At 38.1% G+C, this 20,180-nt stretch overlaps 1 protein-coding gene across 1 annotated transcript in view; it reads left to right on the forward strand.

Moving 5' to 3' along the window:
* The window catches only part of CDH12 (cadherin 12), a 758,008-nt gene that overhangs the window by 721,993 nt on the left and 15,835 nt on the right, over positions 1-20,180 (forward strand). The window contains exons 8-9 of the mRNA XM_080679082.1: positions 5,206-5,459; positions 19,957-20,093. Of these exons, the coding sequence (XP_080535208.1) occupies positions 5,206-5,459; positions 19,957-20,093 (391 nt within the window). The remainder of the gene's footprint in view (positions 1-5,205; positions 5,460-19,956; positions 20,094-20,180) is intronic.

The following is a 20,180-nucleotide window of genomic DNA, read 5'->3' on the forward strand; positions in this document are numbered from 1 at the left end:
TAATGGGATGAATACTTAAATTATGTAAAATGACAAATCAATATCTTGTGTGATTTCTCAAATAGTTCCATATAACTTCTACAAAAAGTATTTATTGGGAACTAATAAGTAATGATATCATGTTTAAGATAAAGAATGCTGAAATAGCCTCTTTATTTTAAAATAAATAAAACTTTTAGGAAATAAATAAAATCCTTATTATCTTGATGTTACTTGTTATTTCATTTCACATAAACATAGCTGTGATCCCATTGAATCCAACGAAGAATTATTTTCTTTTTTCTTAAAAACATGAGATAAGCTGGGCCAGGGTGGCACAGTGGTTGAGTGTCGACCCATGAACCAGGAGGTCAAGGTTCAATTCCCGGTCAGGTCACATGCCAGGGTTTCAGGCTCTATTCCCATAGTAGGTCGTGGAGGAGGCAGCTGGTCAATTCTCTCTCATCATTGATGTTTCTATCTCTCTATCTCCCTTCCTCTCTGAAATAAAAAAAATATATATTTAAAAAACAAACAAACAAATAAAAACATAAGAGATAAAACACTTTATTCTTCACCAGGACTCTAATAAGTAGGTTAAGTTCTCAACTGATCCCATTGAACATTTATATTTTACTTATGCCCTGTTAGTCACTAAAACTCATTTCTTTCTGTAGTCTTAAATGGTAAGGAAGTGAGTTCACATGATTTGGTAGCAGAGCACCATCATGTGGTTAATTTTTTATATATAGGCAAATATACACCTGAATTTAAATTTAAAATACTGTTCTATTTAGCTAGTCTGTCATGCAGAATTTCAAAGAAAATTAAGTGTTTATTATTTGTTTCTGCAAACAATATGTTCTTGTTTTTGCAAAGTTTTGTCTTCATCTTTTTTTTTTTTTTTTTTTTTTTTTTTTTTTTTTTTTTTTTTTTAGCATCTGCCTAACTCCCTCATTCAGTCTCATCAACTCTAAATTAGCCCCAAATTGACATGAGGCAGACTGGTTGCTGCCTTGTAGACATTCCTGTGTGTTGCATAGTCTTTTCAAACTCAGAATGTCTAAAGCTGAATTCCCTCTCTTCTCCCAACACAAGCACACCTGCTTATGTTTTCTTCTACCTGGAAAAGGCCCCACCTCCTCTCCAGTTCCTTAAACCAGAAATCAGGGGTTTTTCTTATGCTGCTTCCATTGCCATTGATCTCCCCTTGCAAAGTAAAACATGAAGCCCAGCCACTGATTTCTCATGACAGGGGTTAATATTTTCTTCATGGTTTAAGTTACAACCCTCCTCATTACTCCTTTCCACCACTGCCATGGCTATTCTCTGAGCTTTATACCTTACCTTCATCCAGCTGGTTGATAGCAGATTCTTTTCTTTGTGGCTTTAAGACTGAAGTCCCTGTGTTTTTGCTAGCTATTGGTCAAGGTTCAGTCTCATTTCCCACAGGCACCCCTTAAACAGTTGCCAGGAGGACTCCTACACTCACAAGTTTATTCAAGGCCCAAGAAAGTCACCTGTAGTATGTCTTTCTTTATAAGTTCCCATGATTAGATCAGAGCTTTCAAGTAAAGTCTCCCTTTTAATTAACTCAACATCCAGTAAGAATCTTAATTATGTTTGCATAATTATTTTTTCCATAAAACAGCAAATTCATGGGATGATATCCCATTCAATTCACAGGCCTCTTGCACATACAAGGTCGGAGGATTATACAAAAGTACAGGTCACTGGAACAGGGATCTTATGCATATCTTGGAATTCTGTCTACCAATGCCTCTGTTTTTCCAATTCCTCAAAATATAACTCTAGCTATGCATTTCCACTCAACATTGTCTAGAAACATGATGAGTTCTGGAAGAACTCGGGAAGTTATTCTCTTGTATTTGACATTGAGTAAATTAGCTCACCTTTATATAGAGCTCACCTAATTATAGAGTTCTGTCATAGAATTTTTTTTTCTAGCAAATGAAATCCTGGCTGTTCTATTTTTATTTCAAATATCAGAGTTTTTGTTGATTGTAAAGTAGATGAATTTCACTCCTTGACACCACCCCATGTCTCCCTCCACAAAAAAAAAGTGGAGGGTAGTCAGTGATATGGGTTGGATAAAGTCACCTAGAGAGAGATCAGTGTTATTTGTCTTTCTGAACTACTCAGTTGTTAAAAAGTGGCATTGCCTAAGGGTTAGGGTCATGAAGAAGTAAGGCCTTCTAGGATATTATTGTAACATTTCTTCTATAATTTTCTCTAGTTCTTTGATCATTGCAGGATATCAGTGTTCAGTTGTAAAAAAAAAAATGAAAATAAAAATATGTATGTACAGAACGGTTCTTTCATCTCACTGGATATCTCCCTGACCACCAAGTGTTTGCCTGCTGTGATAAGTAAAGAGATCTTAAAAGGCATAGGTTATGTCTGATTTCTTTAAAAATGTCTGAAAGGTGTGAGAATTCTCCATTTCTAGGCTTGGAATGGATTTTAAGTGGAGAGTCAAGCCTGGCAGTTATGGCTCAGTGGATGAGCATCGACCTATGAACCTGGAGGTCACAACAGTTCCATTCCATCCCACACTCAGGTCACAGCACATGCCTGGGTTGTGGACTCAACAACCCCCAGTAGGGGTGGTACAGGAGGCAGCTGATCAATGATTCTCTCTCATCAATGATGTTTCTATCTCTCCCTTTTCCTCCCTCTCTGAAATCAATAAGATATATTAAAGTGAAGAGTCAAATCCATCAGATAGCTGTGGGATTTTAAACAAATCGATAAATAAAACTGAGGTCTTATCTGGAAAAAATTTGCCTAATCATATAAATAATCAGAGGTATTTCAATCTCCAGGAGAAAGTAGAGAGCGAAATGAGGAATAATTGGTACTAACTGCTGCATTCTAGGATAAAAGTTAATTCTGGGACATAAAAAAGGAAGTAGAAGCCAGGGCAGCTCAAAATAATTTCTAGGCAAGAACTCAAGGTGATAAAGTCAAAATAGTCTTCCCCTAGAAGTTAGGGATCATTATAATAGAAAAATCATGTTGTTTAACATTCACTGACCATATAGAGCGAACAAAAACAAATATGCTCTTCTATGTTCTTTACTTTGGATTAGCTAGTACTCTATCTTATGCATCCATCGGTCTCAGATATCTCTTAACTCATCAGAACACTTCAAATGACATGGAACTTAGTACTTCTTCTAACAACTCATTCTTTAAACAAAATAACATGTTTCTCACTGAGTTTGTTAACTACAAAGAGAGAGCAAACCTTAATTGTCATTGTATCTTACTGCCCTCAAGATGGCTAGGTGATCCCCACATAGGTGGTCACCTATTACTTAATTTAATATTTTTAAATTAATTAAGTTTGAATGGTTTAATTTGTTAAACATATCTTAATTTTTAAAATCTGAAGTTACCATTTTAATAACTTAAATTGTTATTAATTCTATAAGAAACTAATAGAATAAGCCTAACTGATATTTAACGTGATAGCTTTTCAATGTGTGAAAATATATGTCCTGTCTTGCTTTGATCTTCTTCATTCTGGGCTAAACATTTCCAGTTGTATTTGTGGCAGTCTCATGTTTTTCTCTTGAGTAATGTTTTGCAATCTGTCTTGCAAATATGAGTTTCATAAGTTGCTACCTTTAACAAAACAAGGTGTTGGTTAATCAAAACAAAAGCATCATAGGATTATCTCCTCTACTTTTTCAAGACATAACCAATAACTATGTCAACCATGGCATGTTAGTACGACATTCCTTACTTTTATTGGCTTCATGATAAATATAGACCCCTAACAGGAAAGAGATGGAAATGGAAGAAAATTGATATTATATGTAAATAGTTATGAATGAGCAATTAAAAATATTTTAAAAAGTAAAAGAAAGCATTAAATATAAAGCAGATAAAAATATAAATAAAAAACGGATGAATAAAATAAAACAAAAGGAATAATTAGAGGAAAAGAAAACAGATCTCTCTGAATAAAAATTACTGTGAAAAAAACTATGTCAAGTCCAAGAGGAATTACTGTTTGCTATAATAACCTTCATGGAATTGTGATAGTTTTTGAAGATTTCACAGTCATTTTTAGATTTTCCTTTTCCATCCTTAGAGAAAACACATAAAACAATCTTGTCCTTGAAAGAGAGAAATAGACTTCCTTTATTTCCCCAAGGTGTACTGAGGTAAAGAACAGATGGGTCCACACAGCAATTAGCAAGTCCTAGGAGTCATGCTAGAAGGAATTAATTTAGAAAGTGAAAGTTTTAAAGGTCCCAGTAAATCTTGAAGTTAATGTTAATTTCACATTGTCTTAACTTTTCATAGGTGGTCAGAACTCAGATTCATTGATCTTAACATTTTCATTTATATAAAATTCCGCAGCAACACCATATTTCCAGAATAAAATATTTTTAGTTATTGGGAACATAAAACTAATAGCCAGGGAAAAAGTGAATATAAGTAGTAAAAAAGTTAAAATAGAGAATCAGTGACAAATGACTTCCAAATATATTTCAGTTTTCTTTCATTTGATTATACATGTTTAAAACCTTAATTATTGGTAAAAATATTTGACAATGCCTAATAATTCTAGTGTCTAGTAATTATATGTTCAATGCTGAGAAAACAAAAGACAAAAACTATTTTCATAATTAACATTGTGCAAGTTTTGTAAATCTTGATACAGTCCCTTTTTTAGTGAAAAGATCTACACATTTAAAAGTGTTTAATATAAAGTTATATTTTTGTCAAAATAGGCAAAATAGTCCAAGAAGAAGAAACATATATTCGTATACCAAGTTTTTAAGTGGAATCTAAAGAGTATCTTTAATTATCCAGTTTCAATTTTGTGTTATAATTACTGCTAAATTCCACTAGGTGTCAGCATTGTATAAGAGCAGAAAGTATTTCCCTTAAGCGTTGCTCTTGCTGTTTTAACTGCTCAGATAAAATGAACAAACCCTACTTAGCATGGATGTGCACATACATGTCATTATTAATGTATGCCACTGGTTATCGTTACACGTTACCCAGAATCTTCTACAAGGGGGGTGATTCTTTTCTTAACATTCCCTTACCCATTAAGTGTCAAGGGCAATGAAATATTGAAACCAATACAATTTGTATTCACTTGCAAATGATCTCAAGCCTTGTTCACCACCTCTGAGCATTCTGTGAATGCACCTCCTCACCTTTGGTTTGTCCTCGCTGCAGCCATTGGATTTTGAAACAAAGAAGGCGTATACTTTTAAAGTGGAAGCCTCCAACCTCCACCTTGACCACCGGTTTCACGCCGCGGGCCCCTTCAAAGACACGGCCACAGTGAAGATCAGCGTGCTGGACGTGGAGGAGCCGCCCGTCTTCAGCAAGCCGCTGTACACCATGGAGGTGTATGAAGACACGCCAGTTGGCACCATCATTGGCGCCGTCACTGCGCAAGACCTCGATGTGGGCAGTAGTGCTGTTAGGTAAGATTAAAAAAAACACAAAACTTTGCTTTTTCTGCAGAAAAAGAAAGAAGAGCTTTTAAAAAATACTCTGTCCAAACCTACAGGGAAATATAGTGGCTTCTCATAGATATTAGTGGAAAAGCCATAGGATTTGAACAAAAACCTCTGACAATAAATCCTTGCCATGGCATTTGGTAGTGGCGTGATGTTGGACATGCCACTCAAGCGAACCAATCCCAACTTTCATCTATAAAAGGGATTTAATGATAAAGGTTGAGTCTCGTGATTAATGATAAGATATTTTACCGTGCCTGGAATATAATAGGCATTTAATACATTTCTCTAAAGTCTCTGCCTTTCACCCAAAGTCGTGTTTGAAAAACATTTGCAATCTCAGTTCCTTTTCCTGCTGTCACAATTGTGTCTGCTGATGGAAGCACAGTTGGAATCAGCCCTTGGATAAGTTGAATTAAGGAATTTCTCAAAACCCACACTTTTCCAGGAGCTTCTATTGACATACGGCTGCAGGGTAGTGTGTCAACAAAGCAATCAATGGAGTAAGAAAGTGTAAGAACTCTCTCTCCCCATCCCCTCAAACCCATAAATTCCTCTTGCACTACTCAAATCCGGTGGGGTTTACCCATTTCTTCACTCATACATTGACGCTGCAACATATTTTGAGACTTGTTCTACTTCAGATTTGCTTCTTATCTACCTTTAAAGTCCTTGCCACATGCCCACATACCACCTGCCTATGCAGAGTCTATAAGAACCATGCCAAAGAAGCATTAATTAGGCTTTTATAAAAATATTTATTATTACATTTTAAAAATCTTTATTGTTGAAAGTATTACATAAAAATGCAAAACACTACTCTATTGATATAGGGAAATATATACAGATACATATAGCATAATATTTTATGCCATGGGGTAATTAATGAAAAAAAATGGATTAACCATAAAGCCATAGCCTCAACATATTCATAGCATATAGGAAAATCTCAGGAAATGTCTTGAGAGTGTGAGATCTGCTCTTTGTATTCATCTGAATCCATCCTCCAAAGTGGCTCAGATATGTTTCTTCTTGAAGCATGTCTGTCTGTGATCAGGAGAACACCCTAAAGAAAAACATTTGTTTTGGGAAAGGGAAGAAAAATAGCAATGGCTGAGTGCCCCTACATGTCAGGTTGAATGCTGGCTAATTTACTCATTGGATTCAAGTTGTTGTTCTTCATGTCCATATACCAACATGATTCACTTCCAGTTAAACTGCAGGAAACTATATTTATTACCAGTGTCTGTAGGGGCATTTTCAAGAATCTGCCATGTTAGTAGTTGTTATATACTAAAGTCATTCATCAATCTTGTTCCTGAAGCCCCTGTTGATAATTATGAAAGTGGGAAATGTCCAGTGAGTACATTTACAGGTACTTTTAAGAATATAAACAGCTGCAGAAGAAATATTGAAGGTTGTAAAGGAAGTAATATGAAAGTAAATAAATATGGATTGAAACTCTCTACCGTGCAATAAATGAGGAGACTTTTGGGAATAGTGGAACACGTTATCTTGGAGAACATGCTAGGTTGTTTAAATTTACTGTATGTTCTATTTTTTGAGGACTGATAAAGCATGTTTATATCAAAATATTAATAAATTATGATTTAATTTAATACTTGAAAAGAAAAATCAGAGAGTCTATAAGTAAAATTTTACATTCGGTAAAGATAAGGTAAGCATTACTAACTTTCAAATAGAAGGAAATGGTTAGAGTCAAAACCCTCGTGTGAGAAATAAAGGAAAGCTACATTTTAAAGAAACTCTCCATCTATAAATCAATTTTTTTTTAATGTCACAGGAACTAGTGTGGGACAAGTGCTATTTTATGTGAAATGAAGTAGTATCCCCAGTCTTCCTTTCTAAAGGGTACTGACTCACTAAAGCTGTAGACCCAGATGGATCCCCACGAGGGGTTGTCAAAAGATAAAACGGCCTTTGAGTCAACATGAAAGTTGTCTTTCTTCCATGTCCTTGGAGTAAACAATACACTTGAATCATCAGTTGAAGAAACACAGGGTATGAATCATCTTTTCCTGCTCTGGAAATATGTTTGCTGACTTAAGATTGGTGGTAAAAATATGTTGTGTAAAATAAGCATCAAAATGTAAAATTACCTGACATATTTAGATATGGTCTGTTTGTTTCATTTTATTTTGCTTAACTGTCTTTTCACAGAGTTATTTTGTGAGGTATTTATTTAAGACTCTGCTATTCTATACTACTGGGCATTTATTAATATTACTGTTTTATCATCACTGCACACAGCATAGAGTTGAGAAGAAAGGTTCAGTTAGTTGTAATGAATCCAAATATGCCCATCTCTGATCTCTCCTGCCCAGACCTTAATTTCCTTTTTTTTTCATCTTGTGGAACTTTTACTCAATATTATTTTGTATTCATTTCAAGTGTACAGCATAGTAGTTAGACAATCATATCCTTTACAAAGTAATCCCCCCAGTGTTTCAAGTAACCACCTGCATCATATATAGCTATTACAATATTATTGATTATGTTACGTATACTGTACTTTACATCCCTATGACTATTTGTAACTACCAGTTTTTACTTCTTAATTTGTTCACCTTTTTTTCCTGTCCCCCAACGCCTCTTCCCTCTGGCAATCATTAATTAATCCTCTGTATCTATGAGTCAGTTTCTATTTTGTTTGTTAGCTCATTTTCTTCTTTAGTTCCCACATATAAATAAAATCATGTGGCATTTGTCTTTCTCTGTCTGACTTATTTTGCTTATCATGATACCTTCTACATCCAGCCATCACATATGGAAAGATTTAATTCTTTTTTATAGGCAAGTAATATTCCATTGTATATACGTACCACTATTTTTAATCAACTCATCTACTGAAGGGCACTTGGGTGGCTTCCATATCTTGGCTATAAATAATACTGCAATGAACATAGGACTGCATATATTCTTTGGAATTGGTGTTTTGAGTTTCTTAAACTTGGCATTTGGAAGGATGTAATATTCAAATATATCTCTAAAGAAAGAGAAATACATGAGAATCAAATATTATTAAAATTATAGGTGTTGTGTTTTTATTTCCCTCCGATTGCTTAAGCTTTCCTCATTTATGATTGAGAGGAGTTAGAAACAGGATTAGGCAGACAGGGCAAGGGGTCAAAGGAAGGAGGAAATATGGACGTGACCTTTGGAGCCAGCTAAAACTGTTCCAGGGTTCCAGGGCAGGAGAAACAGGGAAACTGAGACAGGAAAGTTAAAACCAGGCCGAAGAGCGTGGGCAATGTGCAGCCAGCTTGTAACTAAAAAGCATTATCTGCCCCAGCCAAGGACACCCGAGCAACGAGTTAAAAAAAACCTCCCTGATGAGAGAATGCAGAAAGAGAGGGGGAAGGGGAAAGGAAAAAAGGGCCATTTTACTCCCTAAGCAGAGAAGCCAGCAGTCTCAAGGCTTGGCAAGAGAAAGTTTCCAGGTGCTTCTCATGAATCCTGGGACGGCCACAACAGAGTAAAAAAGGGACCTTGAGAATTAATCTGTACCAAAACAGTCAGCAGAGGAATCTGAGACCAGTGACAGGAGGGTGTATGATGCCTCAGACCCCCACCCAGCCTGCTCTTCAGTTAGCTGAGAGCCGTCTGTGCTTCATCAGCCAGATGTACAGGTTTGCTTGCTTTGCTGTTGCTTTTTTACAATAAAGGTGCATGCTTTAGTTGCTTAATAAACTGACTTTTCACAATGCAGTCAGGGTCTCTCCTATAAATTCATTTATATGAGAAGACAAGGACCAAGGTTGGGGACAGCCCTCTCCTACCGGCTCAGGGGGCTGGCCTGTCCAGTCACACTTCTCTGGTGTTGGTGAGAAGTGCCTATAACATTATTACTTTTTAACAAATGAATATTTCCTACTGTGACCTGAATCATTATTCCTACACCTTTATAGCTTAAAGAATGAGATGTAATATTTTCAGGATAACTATACCTTCAAATATATTTTACAAAATGTGTCTGAGAATTGAGTTGGGTCAAAGTTAGCTTTTCCATTAAATGTGAGAAAGTTATTAGGCAAAAAATAAAATAAATAAATGTAAGAGGAATGGTTACCTAATAAAGAGAATAAAACTTTTTATTTTTTGTTTTTTTTTTTGATGTTTTATTTTTTTTATTTTATTTTTTTAAATAAATCTTTATTCAGATTATTACAATTATTTCTCCTTTTTCCCCCCATAGCTCCCCTCCACCCATTTCCCACCCCACCTTCTGCCCTTACCTCCCCCACACTGTCCTCATCCATAGGTGTATGATTTTTGTCCATTCTCTTCATGAACCCCCCATACCCCTTTACCCCTGAGAATTATCAGTCCACTCCCTTTCTATGCCCCTGATTCTATTATATTCACCAGATTATTCTGTTCCTCAGGTTTTTAATTCACTGATTTTTAGGTTCGCTTGTTGATAGATATGTATTTGTTGTTCATAATTTTTCTCTTTACTTTTTTCTTCTTCCTCTTCTTTAAGAATACCTTTTAGCATTTCATATGATACTGGTTTGGTGGTGATGGACTCCTTCAGCTTTTTCTTATCTGTGAAGCTCTTTATCTGCCCTTCAATTCTGAATGATAGCTTTGCTGGGTAGAGTAATCTTGGTTGTAGGTTCTTGCTATTCATCACATTGAAAATTTCTTGCCACTCCCGTCTGGCCTGCATAGTTTCTGTTGAGAAGTCAGCTGACAGTCGTATGGGTGCTCCCTTGTAGGTAATTAACTGTTTTTCTCTTGCTGCTTTTAATATTCTCTCTTTGTCTTTTGCTCTTGGCATTTTAATTATGATGTGTCTTGGTGTGGTCCTCTTTGGATTCCTTTTGTTTGGGGTTCTGTGGGCTTCCTGGACTTGTAAGTCTATTTCTTTCACCAGGTGGGGGAAGTTTTCGGTCATTATTTCTTCAAATAGGTTTTCAGTATCTTGCTCTCTCTCTTCTTCTGGCACCCCCATAATTCTGATGTTGGTACGCTTGAAGTTGTCCCAGAGTCTTCTTACATTATCTTCAACTTTTTGGATTTTTTTTTTTTTGCTTTTTGCTTTTTCGGTTGAGTGTTTTTTGCTTCTTTGTATTTCAATTCTTTGACTTGATTCTTGTGTTCCTCTATTCTGTTTCTGGGTCTCTGTATAATATTTTTTATTTCAGTCAGTGTATGTTTAATTTCTAGTTGGTCCTTTTTCATATCTTCGAGGGTCTCGTTATATTTATCGGCCTTTTCTAGGATATTCTTAAAAAGTCTTATAACCGTGGTTTTGAATTCTATATCCAGTCGTTTGTTTTCCTCCATTTCTTTCGTTTGTGATCTGATTCTTTGACCCCGCATTTTCACTAATTCCCTGAGTTGGTAAGGTAGATATTTGTGCTAGGTTTCCAATATGGCCCAGTGGGTCTGCTTCCCCAGTTAACCTGAGGTGGACACTCTTGGTGCACCCCTTTGTGGACTGTGTGTACAGCCTTGTTGTAATTAAGTCTTTATTGTTGTTGGTATCACTGGGAAGAATTGACCTCTGGGCCAGTTGGCTGTAAGGATCAGCTGTGTCTATGCTGGGAGAAGTTCGGTGCTGGAGACAGCCTTATAGGATTAGACTTGCCAAATTGCAATAGCCTCTGTGCTCAGCTTGGATGGGGTGGAGTCTCAGTCTTGGCTTCCTGTCAGCCTTGCCCTTGCGTGCATGTGCGCTTTCAGTCCTCCGCCTTCCCCAGCTCGAGTCTCCGCCTGAGAGTCCAGACTCCCCCCACAAGAGCGTGGGTCCCCAGGGGCTCGCCTGGAACTGGGGTTCACTGCAGACAGAACTGGGGCTCAGTGCCGTCAGGAGCCTCTGACTCCCTTCCACTAGGGAAAGCCTGTGGCAACCTCCGCAGCCTTTGTGCGCACTGGCACGCGCGCGCGCTTTCAGTCCTCCGCCTTCCCTGGCTCCCGAGTCTCCGCCCGAGAGTCCAGACTCACCCCACAAGAGCGTGGGTCCCCAGGGGCTCGCCTGGAACTGGGGTTCACTGCAGTCAGAATAGGGGCTCAGTGCAGTCAGAATCCTCTGACTCCCTTCCACTAGGGAAAGCCTGTGGCAACTTCCGCAGCCTTTGTGCGCACTGGCGCGCGTGCGCGCTTTCAGTCCTCCGCCTTCCCCGGCTCCCGAGTCTCCGCCCGAGAGTCCAGACTCCCCCCGTAAGAGCATGGGTCCCCAGGGGCTCGCCTGGAACTGGGGTTCAGTGCAGTCAGAACTGGGGTTCAATGCGGTCGGAGGCTTCCTTCCCCCTTCCGCCAGAGAAAGTCAGCCAGGCTCTCAGCCGCCCTTCCTCTCTGCGCGCACAAAGCCCCTTTGCCGTACCTCCAATTCTCTGTGAGCTTTTCTCTTTCCTTCTAGTTGTACAATTTTCACTCAGCCAGCTTTCCTGTGGTTCTGGATGGTGTCCGTTCTGTCTTTTAGTTGTAGTTTTGAAATTGTTGTGCGAGGCAGCAGTTTAGGTGTTTACCTATGCTGCCATCTTGGTTTCTCCCGAGAATAAAACTTTTTAAAAGCATTTTTGAAAACTAATTTACAGAAAAGTAATAAAATTGTACTCTGTCAAGTAACCTATACAGATTAAGTTAATGTTTTAATTTTTGATTCCTATTCAGTTGTTAAAACAGGTTTCTTAGCAACAGTCACTATGCATACATCTACAAATTATAGATTTACTTTATTTTATATAGGTCATGAACATTTTTTTATTTGAATCTCATATTTCATCTACTCATCAAATAAGTATAACTTAAAGTCTGTATTTAAGGATTTTGCTCATTTAAACAAGTGAGTTAGGCCAAATTAGAGCTTTCATATTATACTGTTGTGATTAGTTTCAATTAAAATATCATTCTACCCTAAGATTGAATGTGGACTGTCACAAAACCAATGTACACATTGCTGGTTCACTCTGAGGGTATACATCTTCAAAATTATCTAGATATTTTAGAACTAGGTCATGTATTCTCTGAATTGTCCAGGAAAGGTAAGGGAGGTTCCGCTGTCAGTCATTGGTGATCATCCTTTATAATACATCCTTTATAATAAAAACCTAATACGCAAACCGACCTAACAGTGGAACGACTGGTTGGCGGGGGGCAGGGCTGGTGAGAAGGTGGCACCAGGCCAGCCAAGGTGGGTGCCAGCAGACAGAGGGAGGGGATGGCAATCAGGGGCGGCGGAAACTGGTGGCAGTGGAGGGGCGGTGGTGGGGGGGGGCAGCTGCTTGCCAGCCAGCGCCGTCCCCCAATCAGTCGGCTGGTCACCTCCCACAGAGGGAGGCCACCGGCGGCAGCGGGGCCAGAGCTGCCCCTGGTGGTCAGTGCGCTCCCACAGGGGGAACGCCACTCAGCCACAAGCCAGGCTGACGGCTGGTGAGCGCAGCCGTGGTGGCGGAGCCTCTCCCACCTCCATGGCAGCACTAAGAATGTCTGACTGCGGCTTAGGCTGTGGGGAGTGGACCTAAACTGTCAGTCTGACATCCCCTTAGGGCTCCCGGGCATTGAAAGGGTGAAGGCCAGGCTGAAGTCCCCCCCAAGTGCACGAATTTTCATGCACCAGGCCTCTAGTCTCTTATAAATATCAACTCATTGCTATATTGGGAAAATTATCACAATAAAAAATGGTGGTTGTCTCACATTTACCATTCAGTCAGGCACCAGGATTTGTCAGTCACATAAATGTAGGACATCAGGAAAATGCCAGGGCCTAGTACTAGACCTATAGTCTTAGAGTCTGACCACCTGTGGGAAGATGCTGAAGATGTACGGCTGAGTGTAAAATGTTCAAATAAGTTTCAGGTAACTCCCGAAAAAGGCAGTGAACTTTCTGTGAGAATAACATCTGGAGAAAAGGAGGTATCAAACCTCACAAAATGACAGAGGTAAAAATTAGATGCCAGCAAATAGTGAATGAGAGCCGAGCAAAAGCACCACAGTGTGAAATTGGGCTGGATATGGGTGCTCATGGTTTCTACTTCTGGGGATTGTGAGGGAGCTTTGTGACTCAGGTATTTTAAAGTTGAAGGCTGTGTATGTCACAACTTGGTTCCAGAAATAAGCAAACTTTTGTATGGTAGGAATGTTTTGGGGGAAGGTAATACACCATTATTAATAACCAGAGGCCTGTTGCACGAAGTTTTGTGCAATAGGCCTTCCTTCCCCTGGCTGCTGGCACCGGTTTTCCTCTGGCACCCAGGACCCAGGCCTTTGCTCTGACTGCCACCTTCTGTCTTCGCTCCGGCCGGAGTCTTCAGTCTTCACTCTGGCCAGAGTGCCGCTCCCCTCCGCCCCCCACCCTCCTCCTCATAGCAGGCATCCCACCCTGCCCGGCCGCTCCGTGCCTGCATGTGTGCTGCCCAGAGGCCCAGAGTGGCTGGAGGGTGAGGACACTACCATCTTTGTTGGGTTAATTTGCATACTCACTCCTGATTGGCTGGTGGGCACTGCAAAATTATGGTCAATTTGCATATTTCTTTTTTATTAGTGTAGATGTGGACAGAGAGAGGAAGAAAATAATACATATACTCTCTCTCTCTCTCTCTCTCACACACACACACACACACACACACACATAATTCGATGCCAAAGCACACATATCTTCTCTCATATCATCTTTATAAGAACACTCACTATTGCACTGTTTGGTAGGCATTATTTTCCAAATATTATAGGAAACAAAGAGAACAGGCATGAGGGGGAAATTTCTAACTTGATTGCTCAAGGTAAGTGAAGGAATTAGTATATCACTCTAGTTCTCTCTGTTCAGAAAGTCAGCATCTTTATGTGTTATTTCACTGCCTCTCAGTGGTGGTTGATTTATAGAATCAAATTCTGTGTCAGTGTTAGTCTGAACTAAATACATGAATTTGCTTACTAAAGTTGCAAGATAATTGTATTTGGATTGATAAATGCATAGAAGCATTAAACAAAAATATAGACACAGCATTTTATGGATACATTATGTACATTTTTTGAATTTTTTAATGTTTCCAAAAAAACTTAAAATTACAATAAAAAATAACATGTGTATAGTGATTCATTGTACAAGGATATATTTCATTTTGAATCAGCTTTGTAAATTATTACATTGCTGTAAGTTATAATTAACTAGATATAAAGTGATTAATTGTCTGTATTTTGTCTAGGATTGAAGAGTTTTCTGGGATTTAGTGTTTTCAGTACAAAAACGAAGTCCTTAAGAAACCAAAAGTAGATGATTGTCCTAAATAATACATTCTTAAAACCCTAAATGCGTTGCTTTGAAGGATAAAATATTTAGCTCTTAGGTAGGTAGAGAAAATAAAATCTGTGCATTGAACTTAATATAGTATTTAAGTAACAGCATTCGATTTTGAGGTAGATTTTGGCAAGTATAAGGCAGTTTATTTACTTTCCGTGCACATGGTTGTCTTTCTTCCCCAAGGCCCTTTGAATTTCCTGAGACTAGCTTTATTCATCTCTGTGTTGCCAGGGATCTGGGATTTTGCAGACACTTCCCAGTGAACCAAACATAAATGGTGAAAATTATCTTTTTAAAATTATTTTAAAAATAAAAATCTACCATTTACTGTTCCTGGAAATTTTCTAAAAGCATATAGTAGATGGAAAAAATATTTATTGAAGAAAATCTACTAAAACATTTTAAGAATGGCAGGAGACTGTGGCACATGACACAGCACCCGAGCCCTCCCTCTCACTCCCATCTCCCAGCTCAGCTGGATAGAAAACCCACTCGGGCCTGGTTGAGAACACATGACTCCTCTGCCCTCAGCTCCCAATGAGGTGTAAGGTCTTACCAAGAAGGGCAGGGTTTCTCATCCCCCCAACTCTGAGTCTCAGCGAACAAATTCCTGGTGATGTGGTTGGGAGGTGGGCAGCTCACTTCCCCCACCTAACCCCACTGGAAGGACACAGGCTCTACCCCTGGCAGGCAGATAATATGGGGCCCAGTCACTCACTCCATTTTGTTAGTTCCTGGGAAGCCAAAATGAGAGCACCCTCTGCCTTCCCCCATGCCTTGAACGGTGACTCAGAGAATTTCCCAGGGTTATAAGAAGTACATAAGAATAGAAAACTCAGCCTAGCTAGCGTGGCTCAGTGGTTGAGCGTCTACCTATGAACCAGGAGGTCCATGCAGTTCGATTCCCAGTGAGGGCACATGCCTGGGTTGCAGTGTGGGGTGTGCGGGAGGCAACCCACCAGTGATTCTCTCTCATCATTGATGTTTCTATCTCTCTTCCTCTCTGAAATCAATAAAAATCTACATTTTAAAAAAAGAATAAAGAACTCAGATCTTCTGAAGATTCTTGCTTTTCTTTATTTTTTAGCTTTAATAGACATAAAATTATAAAATGCAATAATTATAACAATGTTTTATTGGGCTTTTGAATAGATAGATGTTATATAGATAAAATATATATAGACATATGTATACATATATACTTAATAGAACTTAGCTACATAGAAATAAAATTTCTATATTTGACTAGAATTAAGCTAACATGAATAAGGATACAATATTAAGCTTTATATGGTAAAACCCAGAGCAAACACTAAGAAAATAACTCAAAAATGTAGTAAAAATTATAAAATAATTAATATTATACTAGAAATATTTACTTATTGAAAAATGAAGTAAACATAGGAGAAATATAAGATCCTAACACCACACATCACAATTTTTGTCTCATACAATTGAAATTTCCAAATAATTGGAGCTTACCCCATTAAATGAAAAATATGTGAACTAATAAGTTTAAATTAAAAAAAAAAAAACTGCTGCATTGTTGCACAACTTTGTGAATATGCCAAAATGATTTAATTATTTGGGTTAAATGAGGGAATTATATGTATGTAACTACAGATATTATTGAAATAGGTTATGAAAAAAATAATTTTATGTTTGTAAAGTGATAATTTATTGGAGTATTTGGAGTAGAGTATGTTTGTAGAGGTCAGAACAAGACTGCTGGTAGGAAACAGTAATTGAAAAGTATTTTGCCCTAGCTGGTTTGGCTCAGTGCATAGAGCATCAACTTGCAGACTGAAGGGTCCCTGGTTCAATTCCTGTCAAGGGCACATGCCTGGGTTGCGGGCTCGATCCCCAGTAGGGGGTATGCAAGAGATAGCCAATCAATGACACTCTCTCATCATTGATGTTTCTATCTCTCTCTCCTTCTCCCTTTCTCTCTGAAATCAATAAAAATAGATTTAATTTAAAAAAAGAAAAGTGTTGCATTCCATGCAAAGTAAGAGAGATAGGTTTCATTCTATATGGGTAATAGTAATAGCATCTCAGCATTGTAAAGTACTTTCAGAATCTCCAGCCATGCTTAAATTTGTTCTACTCCATCAGCATCAAGCATTTGGATAGTCAATTTTTCATTACTCATGAGGATACTCATTATGACCTTGGGCAGCTCTGCCATGTCTTTGTTACATTTATCTGAATTCATAATTTCTATGGATTTAATTCCCCTGTCTTATCTCCATTCCACTGGAATGTAACAAGTAAATCTAATACCTGCTTTACGTCAGCATCCTTATGAAGTCAAAGGCAGCTGGCGTATCCTTCTGTCTCCTTCCTGCAGCAGGCATATCCCTAGTTATTTCAAATACTTCGCATAACCCATTGAATCAAATCTCTTTATACCCCTTTATACCCTTGTCTCTCGGCAAGATTCTGGTATACAGGAAATGCTTACGATCTGATCCCCTTTAAATATACCTGACACTGAACAGGACGCCTTTCCATCACAAAGCCCCTCACAACATACCTACATTCTTTCTGATTGGAACAATTTAGATGTGCCAGTTCAACTCATATGCACATCTTCCGGGTGGGGGGGGGGGGGGCGGGGTGTATGGAAACCAGAACACCCAGAGAAAACCAATGCAGACAGGGAGAGAAGTGCAAACTCCCCACACACATGGCCCTTGCCAGCGTCAATTCTGCTTTCTCACCTATGTTATAACAAAATGGCATGGAACAAAACAGCAGCACTGCCCATTTCTCCATACTGGATATTACCCGTATTTTAAATTTTCACAAATCTTTAAAATACAGTTGAACAATGGAAAAAAATAAATATAACCATGATGGGCCTTAAATGTGATTAACTTTTAATCCATACCCTAATTATACCCTTTGATAGTATTCATTGCCCACATGATCATCGCCCATCTCCTTATTATAACTTATGACTTAAATCACTTTACCTGTTTTCAAGTTAGTGTGCCTCTCAGATATGTTTCCATAATCCCCGACAACTTGTAGTCAGTCCCCTAACACAAACTCCATGGCTTTGCTAAACAACTTTTGAAACTTCCTGAAAAACCTTTCTTCCTCTCCTCACTTTGTCTGCCTCACTCTTCTCAGAAATTCCTTTACAGTCTTCCAATATCAGCCCAACATCACCTGCAGGAAAGTCTATCTGAACCAATAGGCTTGCACTGTGTGTCTTTTCTTTGCACTCTCTGATGTCTTTGTTCTTCCAGCAGATGTTGAAATCTGTTTATATGTGTCTGCCCAGCAAGACTCTTCATTGGTGGGGTTGTACTTTATTTATTCTTATACGCCTCATTCCTAGTGGACATAGTGGACACTGAGCAAATATTTGCTAAGTTGTACAATTGAACACAATCTGCACCAACATTCTTCCAAAAATGCTATAGTCACTACAGAGATTCCGTAGCAATTTTCTTCTTAATTTAGGCATGGATATTGAGTAAAGGTTCTGAAAAGAGCAACTGTGAGAAAATGCTTTCTTGTCCAGAAAAGATTATGTGATAGAATTAAACTCATTATACCCTGTCTCCCTGACTTTCAAATGTGCCTTAGCTTCATTTATGGTTTTTGAGAACATTCTTATGAGACAGGATACAACATTGATATCATTAGACATCAATGCATTCTCACCCATCAAATCAACAAGAGAATTATCAAAGGCAGATTAACAGCATGACATACTCTGATCCTATAATTCTCAGCTATCTTGGTTCAGAAATCAGTTTCTAACAAATATTGATAAGAATTATAAATCTCACCGATGGTATAAAGGCAAAGTAATTTTGATTTAGCACCAAAATGACATCCACACTGTGCTAGTTTCCAATGACCAGCTCGTCTGCTATTTTGAAATAGATACCTTAACAAACTTACCATGATGAACGAATAGATCACTTCCTTTGGCCTGGTGATTTAGATGGGCTAATTATGAAGATGTCATCTGCTTTCACCCATGGTTTGTAGTGACCTTGCCTGGATTCAGCTGACCAGAATAATGGTGATAAATATATGGTGCATTGAGCCTTTTGGTTAGCAAAGCCCTTTCATGTAAAATGTTTATTTAAAATTGGTAATACTATATAATAATAAATATAAGAAAAAACATTGATGACCTGGTTCAAATATCAGCTCTAAAACTTTTTAACTAGGTGAACTTGGGAGAATATCTTAATGTCTCTATGCTTCAGTTTCCTCATATACGAAATGGGAAGATTAATAATACTCACTTTTAGGGCTTTTGTGGGGTTTTAATAAATAAATATGCATAAACATTTGGAACAATATCCAGTATGTGGTAAAATTTTAAAATGTTTATTATTATGATGGAAAATATACGTTTGAACATAATTATATATATGTACACATATATGTATATATATACTATATATATCTGTGTGTGCCACTATATTTCTCTCGTTACCTGAAGATTTATATAAATTCAATTTCTTTTTTTATTTTTTATTTTTCTTGGACTTTTTAGTCCAGTAGGTAGAATGGCAGTGTCTGTTATTACCGAGAAGGTTAGCTAACAAAGAAGATAAAAAAAGACAGTATTAGCCAAGGTCACTGTTTTTTTTTAAAGGTGTCCAGATCTATAGAACAATAAACAACAATGGCCCTTTTATATGTGTTTGGGGGGAAGATTTCTGTGCATTTACCACAGTGTCAGTTTAAAAATGTCCCCTCAGTTTCCTTAATATGATGCCCCTTTCCCTATCTATGAATACAAAGATTCTACCTCTGCTCTGGCCGCAGTCCTTTGCAGCTGTTTCCAGATGTCTCTCCCACCCCAGCTCTTCCCAAAGCCACCATTAAAGGGTTTTTTTACTGCTCGAAAAGTTTTAATATTCAGCAGGTTAAGGAAACCCATGGTCAGCTTCAGAATTTTAGTCTCTGCTGAGCTTTCAAGGTGTCAAGACCCTAAAATAATATGAACAGCAGGAGCACTAAATCTTTCATTATTTCCCCTTTCCCCTTGAGCATACTGACTGTGCAATAAAGAAGCTGTCATTTACACTCTTCTTTATTGCAAGGTGGGTAATAGCTACAGGAAGGAAAAATAAGGAACTGTGTCAAGTTAGCCTGACTGCCGTTATGATAAATGTGTAATCATTGTGCATTTGCATCTACTTTTTTTATATACAGGTATTTCATAGACTGGAAGAGTGATGGGGACAGCTACTTTACAATAGATGGAACTGAAGGAACCATCGCCACTAATGAATTGCTAGACAGAGAAAGCACTGCACAGTATAATTTCTCCATAATTGCGCGTAAAGTTAGTAAGTATGGCATAGACGGAATCAATGTTATACTGCAGCTTTTGGATTTAACACTCTTAAACGAGTCCCTGCTGGGGTGTTTTTCAT

This window comes from Plecotus auritus (genome assembly GCF_963455305.1).
Source record: "Plecotus auritus genome assembly, chromosome: 7".
Taxonomy (NCBI): domain Eukaryota; kingdom Metazoa; phylum Chordata; class Mammalia; order Chiroptera; family Vespertilionidae; genus Plecotus; species Plecotus auritus.